This window comes from Pararge aegeria, chromosome 3 (assembly GCF_905163445.1).
Source record: "Pararge aegeria chromosome 3, ilParAegt1.1, whole genome shotgun sequence".
NCBI classification, from domain to species: domain Eukaryota; kingdom Metazoa; phylum Arthropoda; class Insecta; order Lepidoptera; family Nymphalidae; genus Pararge; species Pararge aegeria.
Window position 1 is genome coordinate 21,631,309 of NC_053182.1, and position 17,632 is coordinate 21,648,940.

Consider the following 17,632-nt stretch of genomic DNA (forward strand, 5'->3'; position numbering starts at 1 on the left):
CGCCCATAGTAAAGGGTGGATCCAATGTTTCCTCATTGGATCCCTCGTTCACCAGCTCTGCGGTCTCTCTAATTCGACGGTGCTCCGGACTGTCGCTCTCCTCAGAGTCCTCCGGGTAAAAAGTGTCTGCGAGCAACCGGACCGACTCCAGGGGGCCACAGGTGTGACCTTTTTCGGTAAGTGGTAAGTCTTCCTGCCTTATTGTGGTTCTTCCAATAATTCTGTATAGGCTGTCCCATACCCCTTCCTTGCTTTGTGTACCACAGAACTCCTTCCAACTAGTGGTTTGTGCCGCTTTCGCTCTATCCTCATATTCGTCCTTGGCCCTCAGGTACTCATCGACCACCTTTTTTCTGCGTATAGGTGCTGCACATCTGATTCGGCGTTTTTTAGTGGCTGCTTGTTGTTTGAGTGCCGCGAGTTCGTCATTCCACCATGGTAGCTTTAAGACTTCTTTAATTTTCTTTTCTGGTATAGTTTTCTTGCATACCTCCACAATTGCATTTGAATATTTTTGTGTTATTAAGTCTAAATCGGTTAGGTTATTTATAGCATTTATTTCATTTTTATTTATTTTATTTAGCTGCAAGACTTGCGCGAGTTTCTCACGAAACTCACTCCAGTTTGCTTTTTTTGTATTAAATACCCTTGTCGTTCTATTTATTAAAGTTCCCTTTGCCCTTTTTTGTCTAATTTCAAATGCAATTGTGTTGTGGTCTGAACTCGTCACACTCTCATCCACTCTCCACCTTCTGACGCGATCTAGTAGGTCCGTTGAACATGCCGTTACGTCGATGCAGCTGGTGTAACGTGTGTTTCCCCTAATTACGTCGAAGGTAGGTAACGTACCCACGTTGAGCACCTGAAGGTCAAGTTCGTTGAGCATGTATTCCATGTCCACACCCCTTGCGTCGTTGCAGACGCTGCCCCACCAGGTATTTTTTGCGTTAGCATCGCCTCCTACGATGATATGTCTGGTCCCTAGTTCCTTCACAATCTTGCCTAGGTGTTGTAAATATGGTTCTATGGGGCGGTTTGGTTCGAAGTAGTACGAGACAACCGTAGTCTCCCAGGCACTGGTTCGGATTTTCACCACAACGATGTTATTTGTGGTGAATTTTGGGTACTGGATTATTTCTAGTTCTTGTTGAAAAACGGCTATGGCTGCTTTAACAGTACCCTCCCCCTGATCAGCGCTCTGGTAGATACGTACCCCTCTATAGCTCTTCATTTTGCCAATGCCGCCCACATAAGGCTCCTGCAGTAACGCGACTGCGAATTTACCGTGCGTAGCCTCTATCATCAGTTCATTTGTGGCGAGCTGTTTACGCTGTAGATTAACCTGCGCGAAATTGTACACTGCTTCTCCGGTGGGGATGCCCGTGGTACCCTTAGCAATATGCTATGCTGGATCGTGCCAAGGCGTCCCATTTACGCCTGACCGGGCAGTCCCGACTAAACGCGTTATGCTCAGCAGAGCCTTCCAGCCCGGCGCGCGTGCAGTTACAGCACCTTGGGGGCGTGTTGGCGATCCAATCAGCACAATCCGCTTTAATGTGGGGGCCTCCGCAGTGACTGCATTTGGTTGTGGTGTCCTTACACAGTTTTCTGTTGTGCCCATAACCGAGGCAGAGGGAGCACTGAACAAGTGGTGAGTGATCCACCACTCTCACCCTCTGCAGGTCGATGTGTACTGCCTCTGCCCCGGTCATGCGCTGCCAAATTCTGGGGGGAACTCGTAGCACGATATGGTTGGCGTGAGGGTTGCGAGTCTTCTTTCTGAAGCAGATCTCCAGTTTTTCCCTATCTTCCTCCAGGTCCTTAAATATTGTTTTGTTCTGTTTCTCTAATGCTCTTAACACCTCCTGGTCAGTGTTATAGCTCAGGACATCTTTGAGCATGACCAGGGGGTTCTTATTGGTGACGTCCTCTACGTTCAGTCTATCGCTTACTTTCTCCAGTCTTTCTTTCACTTTCCTCCTTTCCTCTTCTGTCGCGCAGCCGACTATAACTCTCCTATCCTTCACCTTCCTTACTCTTTCCACTTTTACCCATCCATCCCTTGCGTTCATCGTCTCTCTTATTCTTTTCATCACATCATCTCCCGTTTCTTCCTCATCCTTTGAGGAGACCATAACCGAATGCAGCGCAGTCTGCACTGGGTTCCTCTTCGGGGCTCCAGTCGCTGTCATGTCTGCATACGAGATTTTTTCTCCTACTCTTTCCAGTCCTTCTAATGTACCTTTCATCCTTTCCATCATTTTGTTATTTTCCTTTATCAGCCTTTCGTGCTCATCCATCCTTTGCATTATTCTACTTTCGATTTCCTTCGTTCCCCTTTCTCCACTGCCAGTTGGGGGAGGGGTCGGGGGTTTTGTGGCCTCCGCCTCCTTCACCAACTGGTAAAGTCTTTCGACTGCCTGCGTCACTTCGGCTTTTATTTCCGTTTTTGTGTTCCTCGAACTGTTGAGCTGTGCCTTGACCTTCGCGACGCAGGCCTTTGCCTCCTTCAGTCGCCCTTGGGGCTTTGGGGCACCCTGATCCGGAGAGCCGAGCTTCACCTCGAAGATTACGCCTTTCCTTTGTGTAACGACGCCGGGTCCTTGTGGCATTACAACCTTTGAAGTTGGTTTTAAGGGGCCCGGCGGAGCGGTTAGGGCTATTGGTTTCGGGGAATCCCTCGTGGTGACTTCCGGCCCTCCTTCCAAGGAGAGACGGTTGAGGCGGCTGACCTCACCGATGACTTGACCTTCCGTCAACGGCGAGGCGGGCCTCGCCTCCTGCGCTACTGGCTTTGATGGGGTTCTGTGACCGCAGCCGAACATTTTGAGGTTTGTTATTGGCTACGGAGAAGTGCGGTTAGGGTAAGAATCGAGGAGCCCAACTATCAATTACACCTACAACGTTTGGGAGGTGTAAAAAGCCTCCCAATGGTCAAATGATTACGTTACCTAGCCTAATGTGATTGTGGGAGGTGTATAATGCCTCCCAGCTGTCCTTATTTACTAACTAATTGATAAAATTTTTTGGAGGTGTAAATGGCTTCCCAGTGTCAATATAAATAAATTAATGTCCGTATAAAGTCTTAACCTAATGTTGTGGGGGGGGTAAAAATCCTCCCACCGTTTACAATATGTCCTAAATTATTAGCAATAATGTCAATTTTTTGTTTTAGAAATTTGGGGTGTAAAGCCCCAAGTCTACAATTCTTATTCTACTTTGTTTGGGCTGTGTATATTGTAGCCCAAACGTCAGGTACTGTGCGGGTTCGGAGCGAAAACAGTGAGATAAGAGGAAGAGGGAGGAAGTCTTAGTCTGTCTGTCTGTTTTAATTTTAGGGGTAGGGGTAGGGGTAGATACCCCTTTAGGGGTATTAGGTCAGCTTAGGATGAAAGAGCTCGACGAGCCCTTTCAATTGATACCAAACTCGACCTGTATCGGACTATGTGCTCCGAAGCTACAAGGGGTAGGGGTAGATACCCCTTTTAGGGATATACCGTTGGCATCAATTGGCTGAGCTCCGCGAGCCCTTTCAATTAAGCCCAAACTCGGCCTAGTTCGCTTTAGCCGTTCTGAAGGTACGGCTATTTTAGTAATTACGAGGGGTGGGGGGGTAATAATTTAGAAAAATGTTCCAAACAAAAATATGGTCTCAGATGTCTTAGAAAGGGTCCAAGACTCCAAAAAACCGCTTTCTGAGACTAATTGAAATAGGGGTCGTAGGGGGTTGAAACTACCCCTATTTGATGCGTTGGGGTGGGAAGGCTATACCTAACGGGATAGCGTGGAGGGGGGTTCAAGGGGGGGGGGGACCACGGAAAAAAAGTTATTTTTGACCTAGGACCCCTAGTTTCGGAGATATGGGGTGTTTTGTGTTTTATCTTGGCAATGCGGTTGCAATTTTTTGGCTCTTTCCCTTAAATTAGGGATAGCTCCGAAAATATGAAGCCTGGATTGCCGCAACAAATTTCTATATACTTCAGGAGAGTTACTGCACACTTCCTCTCCTATCTCCGAAACTCCAGGGTCAGCGGTTTATGTTTTATCCGCCTTTAAGTAAGGGGGGTTGTTTGTGGTTAACCGCAAATAGGCCCAAAATACGTATTTTTTGATTAATTTGAAAACTATACGATATTTTAAAATTCTGTAAATGCAGTTCTTTTGTCACTCCGAAGACGCACAATCCCTTAAAAGAAGACTTTTTGCTACCACCCTTATTTAGGGGTGTAAAATTTAATTTTGTATTTTTGACTTTAGAAATTTAATATTTTAAAAACTATCAAACTTAAAATTTTTATTTAAACGCAAAAAGTTTTCTTTTGCTCTTACTTACTAAGTTGCGCACATAAATGACCCCTGCTTTATGTATTTATATATATTTCCACCCTTTTATCCTTCAGTGAATGGTGGATTTTACCCCTATTTTGGATATCTTATATTTCCTAAACTATTTAACATAAAAATCTGGTTTAAACTGATATAGTTCTCCTGGTCCTTTACCTATCCAAAGTAAGTATAAAATCCCACGCGTCTTTTATATATACCTAGATATATAGAATTTTATATGATAGGTATTGATACTCAGGTCAGTATGGTTTTTTAATTATTAAAATTTTTTGAGGGCGAAAATAAAAATTCTAAAAACGCAGAAGTCCTTATTTTAGCCCCTTACACGTTTCCCCGAAAAAAATTTTCCGGAAAACCCCGGAAAAACCCGACCACGTGGTAACCTAAAAAACAGTTTTTGTGAAATTTTGAAAAAACTACTCTATAAAAAATTCTGGTTTTTTGCCAAAGTGTAGTGTACCTAGGGGCACACTAAATAAAATTATAAAAAAGGGGGGTCGTCGATTTATTTAAAAAGTTATTTGATTTTGAAATTTAGAATTTACTTGTTTTTGCGGTTTTTCCAGATTTTCTTCACGGGGAGTTGTCCAATTTTCTCTTGAAAGGTGTCTCCGGGTTCGCAATTTTATGCTGCATCAGGTTGTGGTTTCAGTTTCAATGTAGGTGGCCTGGAACTGCCACCACGCCGCCACGTGGTTTTTGTTGATTTGGCTGTATCTTCCTGGATCCTCACCGGAAAAATCCGGGACTTCCACAGGAAGATAGCGGAAGTGAAGGCGCTTCCAGCGGTACCATAAAATTGGTACCTCGTCGATCTTAATTCGGCGTCACCCGCTAAAAACCGTTTTGCACGTGTTGTTTCTGCAGTTTTTGTTAGAAAAACTGTTTTGGTTTTCACTTTTTGAAAAAACGCTTTTCACTGGCACTGTGCAGATAACGAGACACACACTTTGCAACAAAAATTTTTGAAATCGGTTCACTTTTGCTTGTTTGGTGAATTTTCTTAGTACGGAGCGGTTTAAACTGTGACCGTTCGCTGCGGGGGAAGGCACGCGACTGGTTAGGTTAGGTTAGGTTTTTTTTTTTTTTTTTTTTTTTTTCTGCGCTGGGGAATGCATTTACGCATCCCTTCCAAGGAAGGGTATGTGGGACTCAATGGCAAGCCATAATACCCACTAAACCCCAGCGAGTGTACTGTTGTGCAAGTGAACACCTCGATGCTAATGGGATACTCCTTGGTGTCCACCGTTGAGTGTGGGTGTGGGAGAACAAGTGAATGTATGGGAGTTGTAGCAGTTGGTGGAAGATATATTGTATATACTTATATAATTGTATAATGTGTGTGTGTGTGTGTGTGTGTGTGTGTTTGTGAGTGGTTGTGTGTGTGTGTTTGTGTGTGTGTGTGTGTGTGAATGCTAGTGGTAATAAAGTGCTACCCTGCGAGTTTACGGAATGAGAGAGTTAAATGATTTTAGTTGTTTTATAATGTAGCTGATGTGCCTGTGATAAGTTTTAATAGTTTCTGGCCTGCTCATAATAAAAGGGATTTCGAATAGTTCCGGGAGGTTTCCGGCAGCGATGGAGTGCGAAAGTCTGGTTGAAGCAAATCTGGGGCATTTCACAATGAGATGCTCCAGAGTTTGCGAGGACTGATTGTCACAGGGACATAGATCGTTTTCTGTTATTTTGAATCTGAATAGGTATGATTTGTGGTAACCGTGGTTGGTGAGGCTCTGAGTGATGGCGAAATATGGTTTAATCGTCTTTAAATAGTCGGTGAGGTTTTGTAGATCTGGGAACAGTCCGAGGATGTGAGTGCATCGCCCGTACAGTTCCCGTGCAGCCTGTTTGGTGAGGAGAGAGTTCTCATGCTTGATATAGCTGATGGGAGTGTGTAAGTAATCGGGTCGTCTGTGCAAGAGAGCGGCAGTCTTGGCAGCGCTATCCGCGATCTCGTTGCCGGGGATACCAACGTGCGCTTTAACCCAGGCAAACTGGATCACGAGTCCCATTTCCCAGGCAGCGTGAACGCTGCGAAAAATGCTGACGGCAAAGTGGTTGCAGCTGTTAGGGTTTGTGAGTTCAGTGAGCCCAGACAAGCTATCGGAGAGAATGCGAGTTTGTGGAATTTTATTTTGTATAGCCCACGCGCAAGCTCCATCGATTGCAAGCATCTCCGCCTGAAAGACGGAGCAGCAATCGTGTAGTCTAAATCTTTTGATAATGGGGCTCCCGTGGGGCTGGAGGACAATGAAAGCTGCACCCACTCTGCCATCATGCTTACTGCCATCCGTGTAGATTTCAGTGGTATCAGAGCGCGAAGTAGCATCCAGCTCAGTAAGGTCAGTAACTTCACTGAACCGAACGCCAGTCCTGAGAGCGGGATGAAGAAGGTTGGAAGGGGGAGATGGCCTTTCTAATGGCGTGTCCGAGGGGAGAAACCTAGAGAAACCTCGCAGTTTGGAGAGTTCAATGTCAGCCACCGCCAAAATCTTAGCGGGAAGGGGAGTGAGTTGAGCTAAAGAGATGGAAGTCGCCGTACTGATGGTGCGGAACCCCTGGATGATTTTAATGGCAAAAAGTCTTTGAAGTGAGAGGAGTTTATTTGTAACGTGTTTATATTTAAGTGCGGCTGACCATATACCAGCCGCGTAATGTATGATAGGCTCAATCACGTGTTCATAAATAATTTTTACATTTTCCGGATGTGCTCCCCAAGTGGGTTTGACAAACACAACGAGTTTGTTAAATAGTTTTTTTGGCTTTTTCTGTGACATATTCGCAATGGTTTATGAATTTAAGTTTGCGGTCTATGATAACCCCCAAGAATCTGATTTGGTTGGTGAAAGGGATTATTTGTCCGTCAACTTGGATAGTGGTTTTTAGAGATTTGTTGGTGAAGCCAACTGCGTTTGTTTTGTTGGGTCCAAATGTCAATTTGACAGACCCACCCCACTTGGTTATGAGAGACAAGCAGGCGTTAGTTTTGTGACTGAGTTCATTTAAGTTTTTGTCGTGTGTGATGAGGAGGACATCATCTGCGTAGGCTTGCAGATGGCAGCCGTCAGGAAGGTCAGAATACAGAAGCTCATCCAGTATCAAATTCCAGAGGGTGGGGCCACACACAGATCCCTGTATGCATCCCTGTGTCATAGTCTTATTGACTTGACAGTCAGAGAAGTTAATCTGCACTTTTCGGTTTTTTATGTAGTTGAGTAGTATGTTGTAGATGTTCTTAGGACATCGTACATGTCGGAGTCGTTTAAATATGGCAGGCCACCAAGCGTGGTCGAATGCCGATTTAATATCAAGAGACACCATGACGTGTTCCTTGTTCGTAATATTTTCTCTTTATTGCATGAAGTGTCAGTGCATTGCATGTGGTACAAGAGTCTATTTATAATTAATTTTTCCAGTAGTTTGCCGAAGACATTGATTAGGCCAATGGGCCTGAAAGATGCTAGATCTGAGTAATCGGTCCTGCCAGGTTTGGGAATGATTTTAGCGTACGCCAATTTCCAGGAAGTGGGAAAGTGTCCGGTCTCGAGACATCTGTTCATGAGGTCGGTAAAGATCGATGGAAACGCCTCGACCACCTGAAGGCATATGTCCGCCGTGAGATGGTCGGGGCCGGGTGTCTTTTTATGGTTCATAGTATTGAGGCACTGAAAGATTTCGGTATAAGTAAAAGGGGGTTCGTCTCGAGTATCGGGGGAGTCCTGCATGGTTTCTCTGAGGTGAGTTTGCTCAGCCGTGGAGTCAGTAGTGTCGTTGGGATAAAATTTGTTTAGAAGAGCATTAGCAGTATCTATAGAGTTGGTGGTGAAGGTACCGTCATCTTGTCTAAGAGTGGAGGGAGGCTGTGTCAGGGGGCGAGTTTTGATTATTCTGTTAGTGACGGAGAATACGTCTTCCTTCTTTTGTTTGTTGCAGAACTCTCTGAAGTTTTCCGTTGAGGCGGCCTTTATTGCTTCGGCGTATTTTTCTTTGAGAGTGGCCCGCTGGGCAATGACTTCGTTGTAGGGTAGTTTGCGTCGAATGAGTTTAATAAGTTTATGGTGTAGGGATATGACTTCTTTCTTCATTTGTTCCAGATTGTCGTTCCACCATGGGGCACGATGTTTGTAAGCGGGGGATCTCGGCAAGAGCTTGTCACATGTTTTTTGTATGGCGGTTGTTAAGTCGATGACGTATTTGTCAATTTCAGAGTTATGAAGGCGAGAAATGTCGGTGCAAGTGTTAGTTTTATTGCTGATTTCAGCAGCGAAGCTCTCTTTGATAGTATCCCACTTGATGGTAGAAGTATCATATTTGAAGGTAGACAGTTTGACGTTTTTGGAGTACTTTGTGTTTTTGCCAAATGATACGGTGAATCTAATAGCGTTATGTTCGGAACATTGAGTTATAGCGGGGTCCACCTCCCAGTCAGTGATGCTAGATAGGTCGATGTTACCTGTAAGGGTCAAGTCGATGATTGATGATCGGTATTGTCCGTGGGTGATGGTTTCAAATGTTGGTTGAGAGCCCGTGTTGCATATGTGAAGATTATTAAATGTAATGAAGTTTGCTATCTGATTACCCCTTCTGTTGGTCTTAGTGGAACCCCAGAGTCTGTGCCATCCGTTGAAGTCACCGCAGATTAGGTGTTTAGATCCTGATGTGACTTGTAGGAAGTGTTCGAGGTTCCGTATTGTGTTGTGGTTGTCGACACGAGGTTCAAGATAAACGGACACTATGTAGATGCTGCCTTTGCTTTTGTTATTGATTTTGACTACGCACATGTTCGAGTCTGAGCTCCCACTGACACCGAGGGTGCTAGTAAAGTTTTCTCTTATGAGAATCGCAGCCTTGGTGTGAGTGTGAGATGGAAACTGATATGTGATGTAGCCGTTGATTTTCTTCATCTCCCTGCCAGAGCCCACGTATGGCTCGGATATAAATGCAATATCCACCCTCTGTTTATTGATGTAGACGGCTAGTTCCTGGAGCGCATTCCGGCCTCTTCCCAGGTTGACTTGTACGCATTTGTAGGTTTTAATAGTTGGAATGGCGGGTCTGTGAGCTGATGTGGGACTATCCATAGTCTATGCGTGTCCTTAGCCTGTGCGTCATAGTGGAGACTATTGGGCATGTGTGGGAGGTGGCGCTGTGATCGGTGGGGTCACCTCTGCGGCTCTTGTTGCAATTAAAGCAGCAGCTCTTGGTTACGTCCGATTTGTTGGGGCAGTCCTTGAATCCGTGTGTATCAGATGCGCAGTGCGAGCAGGAAGCCCTTTCCTCGGTGCATCTTTTACGGGTGTGCCCGAACTGCAGGCAGTTAAAGCATTGTAGGAGAGGGATGTAGTCCTCAACGTGGACCCTCTGGTGGTCCACGTTGATTTTGCCCGGGGAAACTATTTTACGCCAGAGGTCGGGAGTCGTCAGGAAGATGGCGTTATATAACCGGCTGCTCCTATTACTACGCTTGAACTTGAAGACCAGGTCAGATTCGTTGGTGATAGAGTTTTTAATGGTTTCATTTTGGTTTATAATTATGTTGACAAGTTGATCGTGCGGTATGGTTTCGGATACTCCCTTCAGGATGACCATGGGTTGTAATTTCTTCGAAGGTTCGGCAGTTATTTGTGAGTCATGTTGGTTAATTTTCGCCAGGGTAGAGTCGCGGTGTTCCACGTTATCGAACTCCACAATGAGCTTCTTATTCGATATCCGCCTGACATCTGCCGGTGAGAAAGTCGTGTCCCGGAAAGACACCTGGGACCGGAACGCATTCAGAGTCTCAGTGGAGTTGGCAACTTCTTTCTTGGAGGACACGACGATGGCCGGTCTGTTGCGGGGGATGTCAGTGATGTTGGTGGTGGTGGGTGGGGTACGAATCACGGATGCGTAGGTTCTAGTAGATGTCTGGGGTTGAGTTGACGGTGCCGAGGTGATAACTCGGCGGAGCTTTTTGACTTCGTCAACGCAGGATTTGAGTTCACCTCTCAGTTCCCCTATTATGTTGGAGTTGTCAAGGCCGCCATGGAGGGCAGTGCCAGTGACAGATACCTGGATGTCTTCGCCCTCAGTCTCAACCGGTTCGTGGTGGGACACCAGATTGGGGAAGAGCACCCCGAACCTTTGTATTGCCTTCTGTGTTTCCGCTGAGGCTGCGACTATGAGTTTTTTGTTGGTAGTGGTGACACTTTTGCCCTCATTAATTGCTTTAATAGTGATAGTGGTTAAAAGGGTGACTACGCGGGACAGTGAGGACAAGTCAGTGACCTCGTTAGCCGTGGCTGGGAGTTCAACGGGCATCAGGTGGGGAGGCGGTGGGCGCGCATTGCGTCGTCCCGCCGGAGCCGCTGTAGCAGGGTTCGCATCTTTGTTTACCACCTGAGAGATTCCTTGGCTGCTCTGGGTGATAGGCAGCTCGCTTGCTAAGGGCTCCTCACAGGAAGAGCCTGCCGTTACGTTGCCAGCCCTAGCCGCCGCTGAGGCGACGGCGGGCTCAGCGGGTATGTCCGCCATAGAGCAAGTCTAAGTTTCGCTTTGCATAGGTACAAAAAACAAATGTTATTTATTGTGGGTTAGCGTTAAGATACGGGATAAATATTATAAGATTTTGGAACCTCCAGGAAGGGGCATTCAATTAAAAGTATAAAAAATTTTAAGTCCAAAAAGTACCCTGACTGCTATATATATGTATAATGGGTGGGTGGGCGGTCCTGAAAATTCTGTTTTTCTCGTTTATTTCAGGAACCGCTGAGCCGATCAGGACGAACGACGGCGCGTTAGACGCGTATCGACGAGCCGCACCGATCCCGAGTGACGGGAAAAAACCGGTTCGGTTCGGTTTTTAACTACGGTGAAAAAACCGAATTTTTCTCTTGGAATTTGGTGCAGAATCGACGTAAAACGCCTGTGAAACGCGTGCAAAACGCGCGACAGTCGCCCGGATGGTCTCGAAAATTCGGCGGCACTGAGACGCAAAGGAAACAAGCTTTGGAAAATTTAAAAAGTGGGAGAGTATGAAATTGAGAACTAAAATGCTTGGTTAGGTTAGGTTAGGTTAGGTTAGGTTAGGTTAGGTTAGGTTAGGTTAGGTTAGGTTAGGTTAGGTTAGGTTAGGTTAGGTTAGGTTAGGTTAGGTTAGGTTAGGTTAGGTTAGGTTAGGTTAGGTTAGGTTAGGTTAGGTTAGGTTAGGTTAGGTTAGGTTAGGTTAGGTTACGTTAGGTTAGGTTAGGTTAGGTTAGGTTAGGTTAGGTTAGGTTAGGTTAGGTTAGGTTAGGTTAGGTTAGGTTAGGTTAGGTTAGGTTAGGTTAGGTTAGGTTAGGTTAGGTTAGGTTAGGTTAGGTTAGGTTAGGTTAGGTTAGGTTAGGTTAGGTTAGGTTAGGTTAGGTTAGGTTAGGTTAGGTTAGGTTAGGTTAGGTTAGGCTAGGTTAGGTTAGGTTAGGTTAGGTTAGGTTAGGTTAGGTTAGGTTAGGTTAGGTTAGGTTAGCTTAGGTTAGGTTAGGTTAGGTTAGGTTAGGTTAGGTTAGGTTAGGTTAGGTTAGGTTAGGTTAGGTTAGGTTAGGTTAGGTTAGGTTAGGTTAGGTTAGGTTAGGTTAGGTTAGGTTAGGTTAGGTTAGGTTAGGTTAGGTCAGGTTAGGTTAGGTTAGGTTAGGTTAGGTTAGGTTAGGTTAGGTTAGGTTAGGTTAGGTTAGGTTAGGTTAGGTTAGGTTAGGTTAGGTTAGGTTAGGTTAGGTTAGGTTAGGTTAGGTTAGGTTAGGTTAGGTTAGGTTAGGTTAGGTTAGGTTAGGTTAGGTTAGGTTAGGTTAGGTTAGGTTAGGTTAGGTTAGGTTAGGTTAGGTTAGGTTAGGTTAGGTTAGGTTAGGTTAGGTTAGGTTAGGTTAGGTTAGGTTAGGTTAGGTTAGGTTAGGTTAGGTTAGGTTAGGTTAGGTTAGGTTAGGTTAGGTTAGGTTAGGTTAGGTTAGGTTAGGTTAGGTTAGGTTAGGTTAGGTTAGGTTAGGTTAGGTTAGGTTAGGTTAGGTTAGGTTAGGTTAGGTTAGGTTAGGTTAGGTTAGGTTAGGTTAGGTTAGGTTAGGTTAGGTTAGGTTAGGTTAGGTTAGGTTAGGTTAGGTTAGGTTAGGTTAGGTTAGGTTAGGTTAGGTTAGGTTAGGTTAGGTTAGGTTAGGTTAGGTTAGGTTAGGTTAGGTTAGGTTAGGTTAGGTTAGGTTAGGTTAGGTTAGGTTAGGTTAGGTTAGGTTAGGTTAGGTTAGGTTAGGTTAGGTTAGGTTAGGTTAGGTTAGGTTAGGTTAGGTTAGGTTAGGTTAGGTTAGGTTAGGTTAGGTTAGGTTAGGTTAGGTTAGGTTAGGTTAGGTTAGGTTAGGTTAGGTTAGGTTAGGTTAGGTTAGGTTAGGTTAGGTTAGGTTAGGTTAGGTTAGGTTAGGTTAGGTTAGGTTAGGTTAGGTTAGGTTAGGTTAGGTTAGGTTAGGTTAGGTTAGGTTAGGTTAGGTTAGGTTAGGTTAGGTTAGGTTAGGTTAGGTTAGGTTAGGTTAGGTTAGGTTAGGTTAGGTTAGGTTAGGTTAGGTTAGGTTAGGTTAGGTTAGGTTAGGTTAGGTTAGGTTAGGTTAGGTTAGGTTAGGTTAGGTTAGGTTAGGTTAGGTTAGGTTAGGTTAGGTTAGGTTAGGTTAGGTTAGGTTAGGTTAGGTTAGGTTAGGTTAGGTTAGGTTAGGTTAGGTTAGGTTAGGTTAGGTTAGGTTAGGTTAGGTTAGGTTAGGTTAGGTTAGGTTAGGTTAGGTTAGGTTAGGTTAGGTTAGGTTAGGTTAGGTTAGGTTAGGTTAGGTTAGGTTAGGTTAGGTTAGGTTAGGTTAGGTTAGGTTAGGTTAGGTTAGGTTAGGTTAGGTTAGGTTAGGTTAGGTTAGGTTAGGTTAGGTTAGGTTAGGTTAGGTTAGGTTAGGTTAGGTTAGGTCAGGTTAGGTTAGGTTAGGTTAGGTTAGGTTAGGTTAGGTTAGGTTAGGTTAGGTTAGGTTAGGTTAGGTTAGGTTAGGTTAGGTTAGGTTAGGTTAGGTTAGGTTAGGTTAGGTTAGGTTAGGTTAGGTTAGGTTAGGTTAGGTTAGGTTAGGTTAGGTTAGGTTAGGTTAGGTTAGGTTAGGTTAGGTTAGGTTAGGTTAGGTTAGGTTAGGTTAGGTTAGGTTAGGTTAGGTTAGGTTAGGTTAGGTTAGGTTAGGCTAGGTTAGGTTAGGTTAGGTTAGGTTAGGTTAGGTTAGGTTAGGTTAGGTTAGGTTAGGTTAGGTTAGGTTAGGTTAGGTTAGGTTAGGTTAGGTTAGGTTAGGTTAGGTTAGGTTAGGTTAGGTTAGGTTAGGTTAGGTTAGGTTAGGTTAGGTTAGGTTAGGTTAGGTTAGGTTAGGTTAGGTTAGGTTAGGTTAGGTTAGGTTAGGTTAGGTTAGGTTAGGTTAGGTTAGGTTAGGTTAGGTTAGGTTAGGTTAGGTTAGGTTAGGTTAGGTTAGGTTAGGTTAGGTTAGGTTAGGTTAGGTTAGGTTAGGTTAGGTTAGGTTAGGTTAGGTTAGGTTAGGTTAGGTTAGGTTAGGTTAGGTTAGGTTAGGTTAGGTTAGGTTAGGTTAGGTTAGGTTAGGTTAGGTTAGGTTAGGTTAGGTTAGGTTAGGTTAGGTTAGGTTAGGTTAGGTTAGGTTAGGTTAGGTTAGGTTAGGTTAGGTTAGGTTAGGTTAGGTTAGGTTAGGTTAGGTTAGGTTAGGTTAGGTTAGGTTAGGTTAGGTTAGGTTAGGTTAGGTTAGGTTAGGTTAGGTTAGGTTAGGTTAGGTTAGGTTAGGTTAGGTTAGGTTAGGTTAGGTTAGGTTAGGTTAGGTTAGGTTAGGTTAGGTTAGGTTAGGTTAGGTTAGGTTAGGTTAGGTTAGGTTAGGTTAGGTTAGGTTAGGTTAGGTTAGGTTAGGTTAGGTTAGGTTAGGTTAGGTTAGGTTAGGTTAGGTTAGGTTGAAAGGAGGGGCGAATATTAATAAGGTTGAATTTTTGAATTTCATGTTTCTTTTGCTTGGTTTTGGTTCGTTTGTTGGTTCTTTGTTGTTTTCTATATATAGTTTGGTTGTTTTGTTTGTTTGTTGTTGTCCTCTGAGAGTTGACCTGCCAGGTTTCCCCGGCAGGTCAGCTCTTAGAGATGAGTGACGAGTTATCGTCCGAAAAAGGAGCTTCGTCTGCACGCAAAATGGTTCGCCAAACTGCTTCGAGGGTGAGCTTAAGGAATAGAAGCCCAATCCGACGGACCGCCCGCAGGGACGGGTTGGATTCGTCCGCCTTGAGTTCTAGGGAGGTTTCAACTTCAAGAGCGTCGTCAGTTTCGAGAGACCCTACCCCTGTTAGGCGTGGCACAGGGATAGCTCAGGCCAGAGCTGACCTCAGAAATGCTAAGGAAGAGGCCATTGAGCAGGCGTTTGATCAACGACTTAGGGATAGAGTCTATAGAAAAGAGGCAGTTGTAACCGTGCTGGACCCTGAGGAATGGTTCGAGACTGAAACTTCCAATAATGAGGATCCAGGCAATCTTAATTCAGAGGAGTTGAGAGCTGCTGCGGGACGCAGAGCGGCGGCGATTATTCATGTTGCTACTAAATCTGGTCATTTGAAAGGCACCTTCGTTAAATGCCTCAAAGAGTCGGCTTCGGCGCTGCAAAATTTTGTCGATACGCTTGTTAACAGAACAGAGTCAGAGGAATCCCGTCGGTTGAGGCTTGACAATACTCGCCTCCGCAATGAAGTGGATAGTCTTAAAGCGGAGCTGAAAGCCCATCGGCGGGAATTTGTAGAAATGAAAACTAGCATGGCGGCGGCTAATCGTACAACGACACCAACTTTAAATGTAGACATAATTGAGGAGATGAAGGCCTCAATTGTTGCATCGGTGGGTGTCATGCTTGACGCTAGATTCGCTGGTATTGAAGAGAGACTGCTGCCCGAAAGAGTGATTCGCCCGCCGTTAGCATCGGATAATAGAAGGCCGGAAGCCCCGCCGCCACGATCGGCAGCAGCTCCTCCGAAGTCTAAAAAGGTGCCAGAAAACCGAAATGGCGATGCACGATCGGCTTCTCCCGAGAACTCCGAGGCAGCCACGGGTTCAAGTCGCCCTGCTGTGAACGAGGTAGCGGGTTGGTCTACAGTTGTTAGAAGAGGAAAGAAGGGAAAGAAGGCCTCCTCTTCCTCAAATAATGCTTCCCCTGAGGCTACTTCTGCCCACACTAACAGACCTACGGGCCCTCCGACGTTTACCCTTCCCAAGACTGCCGCGATTATTATTAATCTCGAGCCGGATGCCGTAAAAAAGGGAATCTCATACGCTGAGGTGCTAGAGCGGGCCGAACAAAGTATAAACCTACAGGAGCTTGGTATTGGGGAAGGCATAAAAATTCGTAGGGCGGCCACTGGAGCAAGGCTTCTTGAGCTTCCTAAGGAAAAGACTCCGGAGCAGGTGGAGCTGCTAGTGAATAGACTGCGGGCGGCCCTAACTGGCATGGCCACTGTCGTTCGACCCACCAAGACTGCATCCGTCAGGCTTATGGACCTTGATGATACTGTGACAGGGGAAAAAGTCATTGCCGCTATCGCCAGAGTTGGAAATTGCCCTGTTAGCTGCATTAAGGTAGGAGAAATACAGTCTGGCCCCAGAGGAATGGGCGCGACTACAGTGCACTGTCCTGTCGAGGTTGTAAAAGTGATGTCCGATGCGGGGAAGCTTTTGGTAGGTTGGAGTTCCGCTAGAGTCCAGGTTCTCGATCAGCGCCCATTACGCTGTTATAAGTGTCTCTGTATCGGGCACACAAGGCCGCTGTGTCCTTCACTAGTCGACCGTAGCAACTTGTGCTTTCAATGTGGCGGCATCGGGCACAAGTCCTCAAAGTGCTCAAGCCCTATGCGCTGTGCGGTGTGTGTGGACGCAGGCCTTCCGTCGGGGCACATAATGGGGGGAAGGGACTGCAATCCCCCCCCAACGAGGGGTACATTGGACACATCGGCTCGGTCCAGCGAAGGGCTACATCAGGATGAAGGGGAAGCTAACATGTCGTCATGAACCAGGGACGGCATTTTAACTTCCTCCAGACGAATATTAACCACTCCGCGGGTGCTCAAGATCTTCTTATGCAGTCCATAGCGGAGTGGGAGATAGATATAGCGGTAGTGTGTGAACCGTATTTCGTCCCCTCACAGCCTCATTGGGTTGGGGACACGGAAGGTCTGGTGGCGATTGTATTGGGGGATAGCGCTGGTCCTCCTCTCGAGTCTATAGAGAGAGGGCCTGGATACGCGGTAGCAAAATGGCGGGATTATGTTGTCGTCGGAATATATTTTTCGCCCAACCGCAGTTTGGCAGAGTTCGAGATTTACCTGGACTCGGTCAGAGCGGCTATTTTCCGACGGGCAGGAAATATAGTCGTACTTGGCGATTTTAACGCGAAGTCCCAAGCATGGGGGAGTCCTAGAACAGACGAACGGGGCAGAGCTGTGCAGGAGTGGGCTCTTACTCAAGACTTATCTCTCCTGAATCGAGGGACTGCCAGCACCTGCGTGCGGCAACAAGGGGGGTCGATTGTAGACTTATCGTTTGCCACTGCCTCGGTCGCTGACAGGGTAGTTAATTGGAGAGTGGAGCAAGTGGAGACTCTCGCCGATCATAATTATATCCGTTTTGAGGTCTCCACTTCTTCAGCTATGGCAATGGCCCCCCGGATCGCTAGTCGATTCCCTCGCTGGTGCATAACCCGCCTTGATCGCGATCTGGCTAAAGAAGCTGCCATTCTGCGTCGGTGGACAACGGCTGGGTTTGCCGGCGATACAAGTGTGGACGAGCTTGCAGACTCCATGCATAATGCCCTAACTGTGGTTTGTGAAGCATCTATGCCAAGAGCCCGCGGACGGTGGCGGCGGCGTCACGTTTACTGGTGGACTACCGAAATCGCTGACCTTCGCATTGCATGCAATCGGGCCCGGAGAGCCTTTGTCCGCAGTCGCAGAAGAAATGGCTTGAACCCGGCACTGGAAGCCATGCTGCATGAGGGGTACCGCGTTGCTAAAAATAATCTGCGGGTCGCTATTAGCCAGGCGAAAGAGCTTGCACACAAAGAGATGTTAGAGAGACTAAACAAGGACCCCTGGGGACGCCCTTATCGAGTTGCGCGGAATAAGCTGCGAACCCAAGGGGCGGCTGTCACAGAAACCCTGCAGCCAAACTTGTTAATACGGCTAGTGGGAGAGCTGTTCCCTGATACGCGGGGCTTTGCACCACCAATAATGTCCGCACACCGGGATGATGTGGTCGAAG

At 46.1% G+C, this 17,632-nt stretch overlaps 2 protein-coding genes across 2 annotated transcripts; one reads left to right on the forward strand and one right to left on the reverse strand.

Annotated features, from left to right (window-relative positions):
- Nucleotides 1-5,792: 5,792 nt before the first annotated feature.
- Nucleotides 5,793-7,124, reverse strand: LOC120637022. The gene has a single exon (XM_039908606.1). The coding sequence runs from the start codon at nt 7,122-7,124 to the stop codon at nt 5,793-5,795; it is 1,332 nt and encodes a 443-aa protein (XP_039764540.1).
- A 7,355-nt stretch (nt 7,125-14,479) lies between these two features.
- Nucleotides 14,480-16,384, forward strand: LOC120637025. The gene has a single exon (XM_039908611.1). The coding sequence runs from the start codon at nt 14,480-14,482 to the stop codon at nt 16,382-16,384; it is 1,905 nt and encodes a 634-aa protein (XP_039764545.1).
- The last annotated feature ends 1,248 nt before the right edge of the window (nt 16,385-17,632 follow it).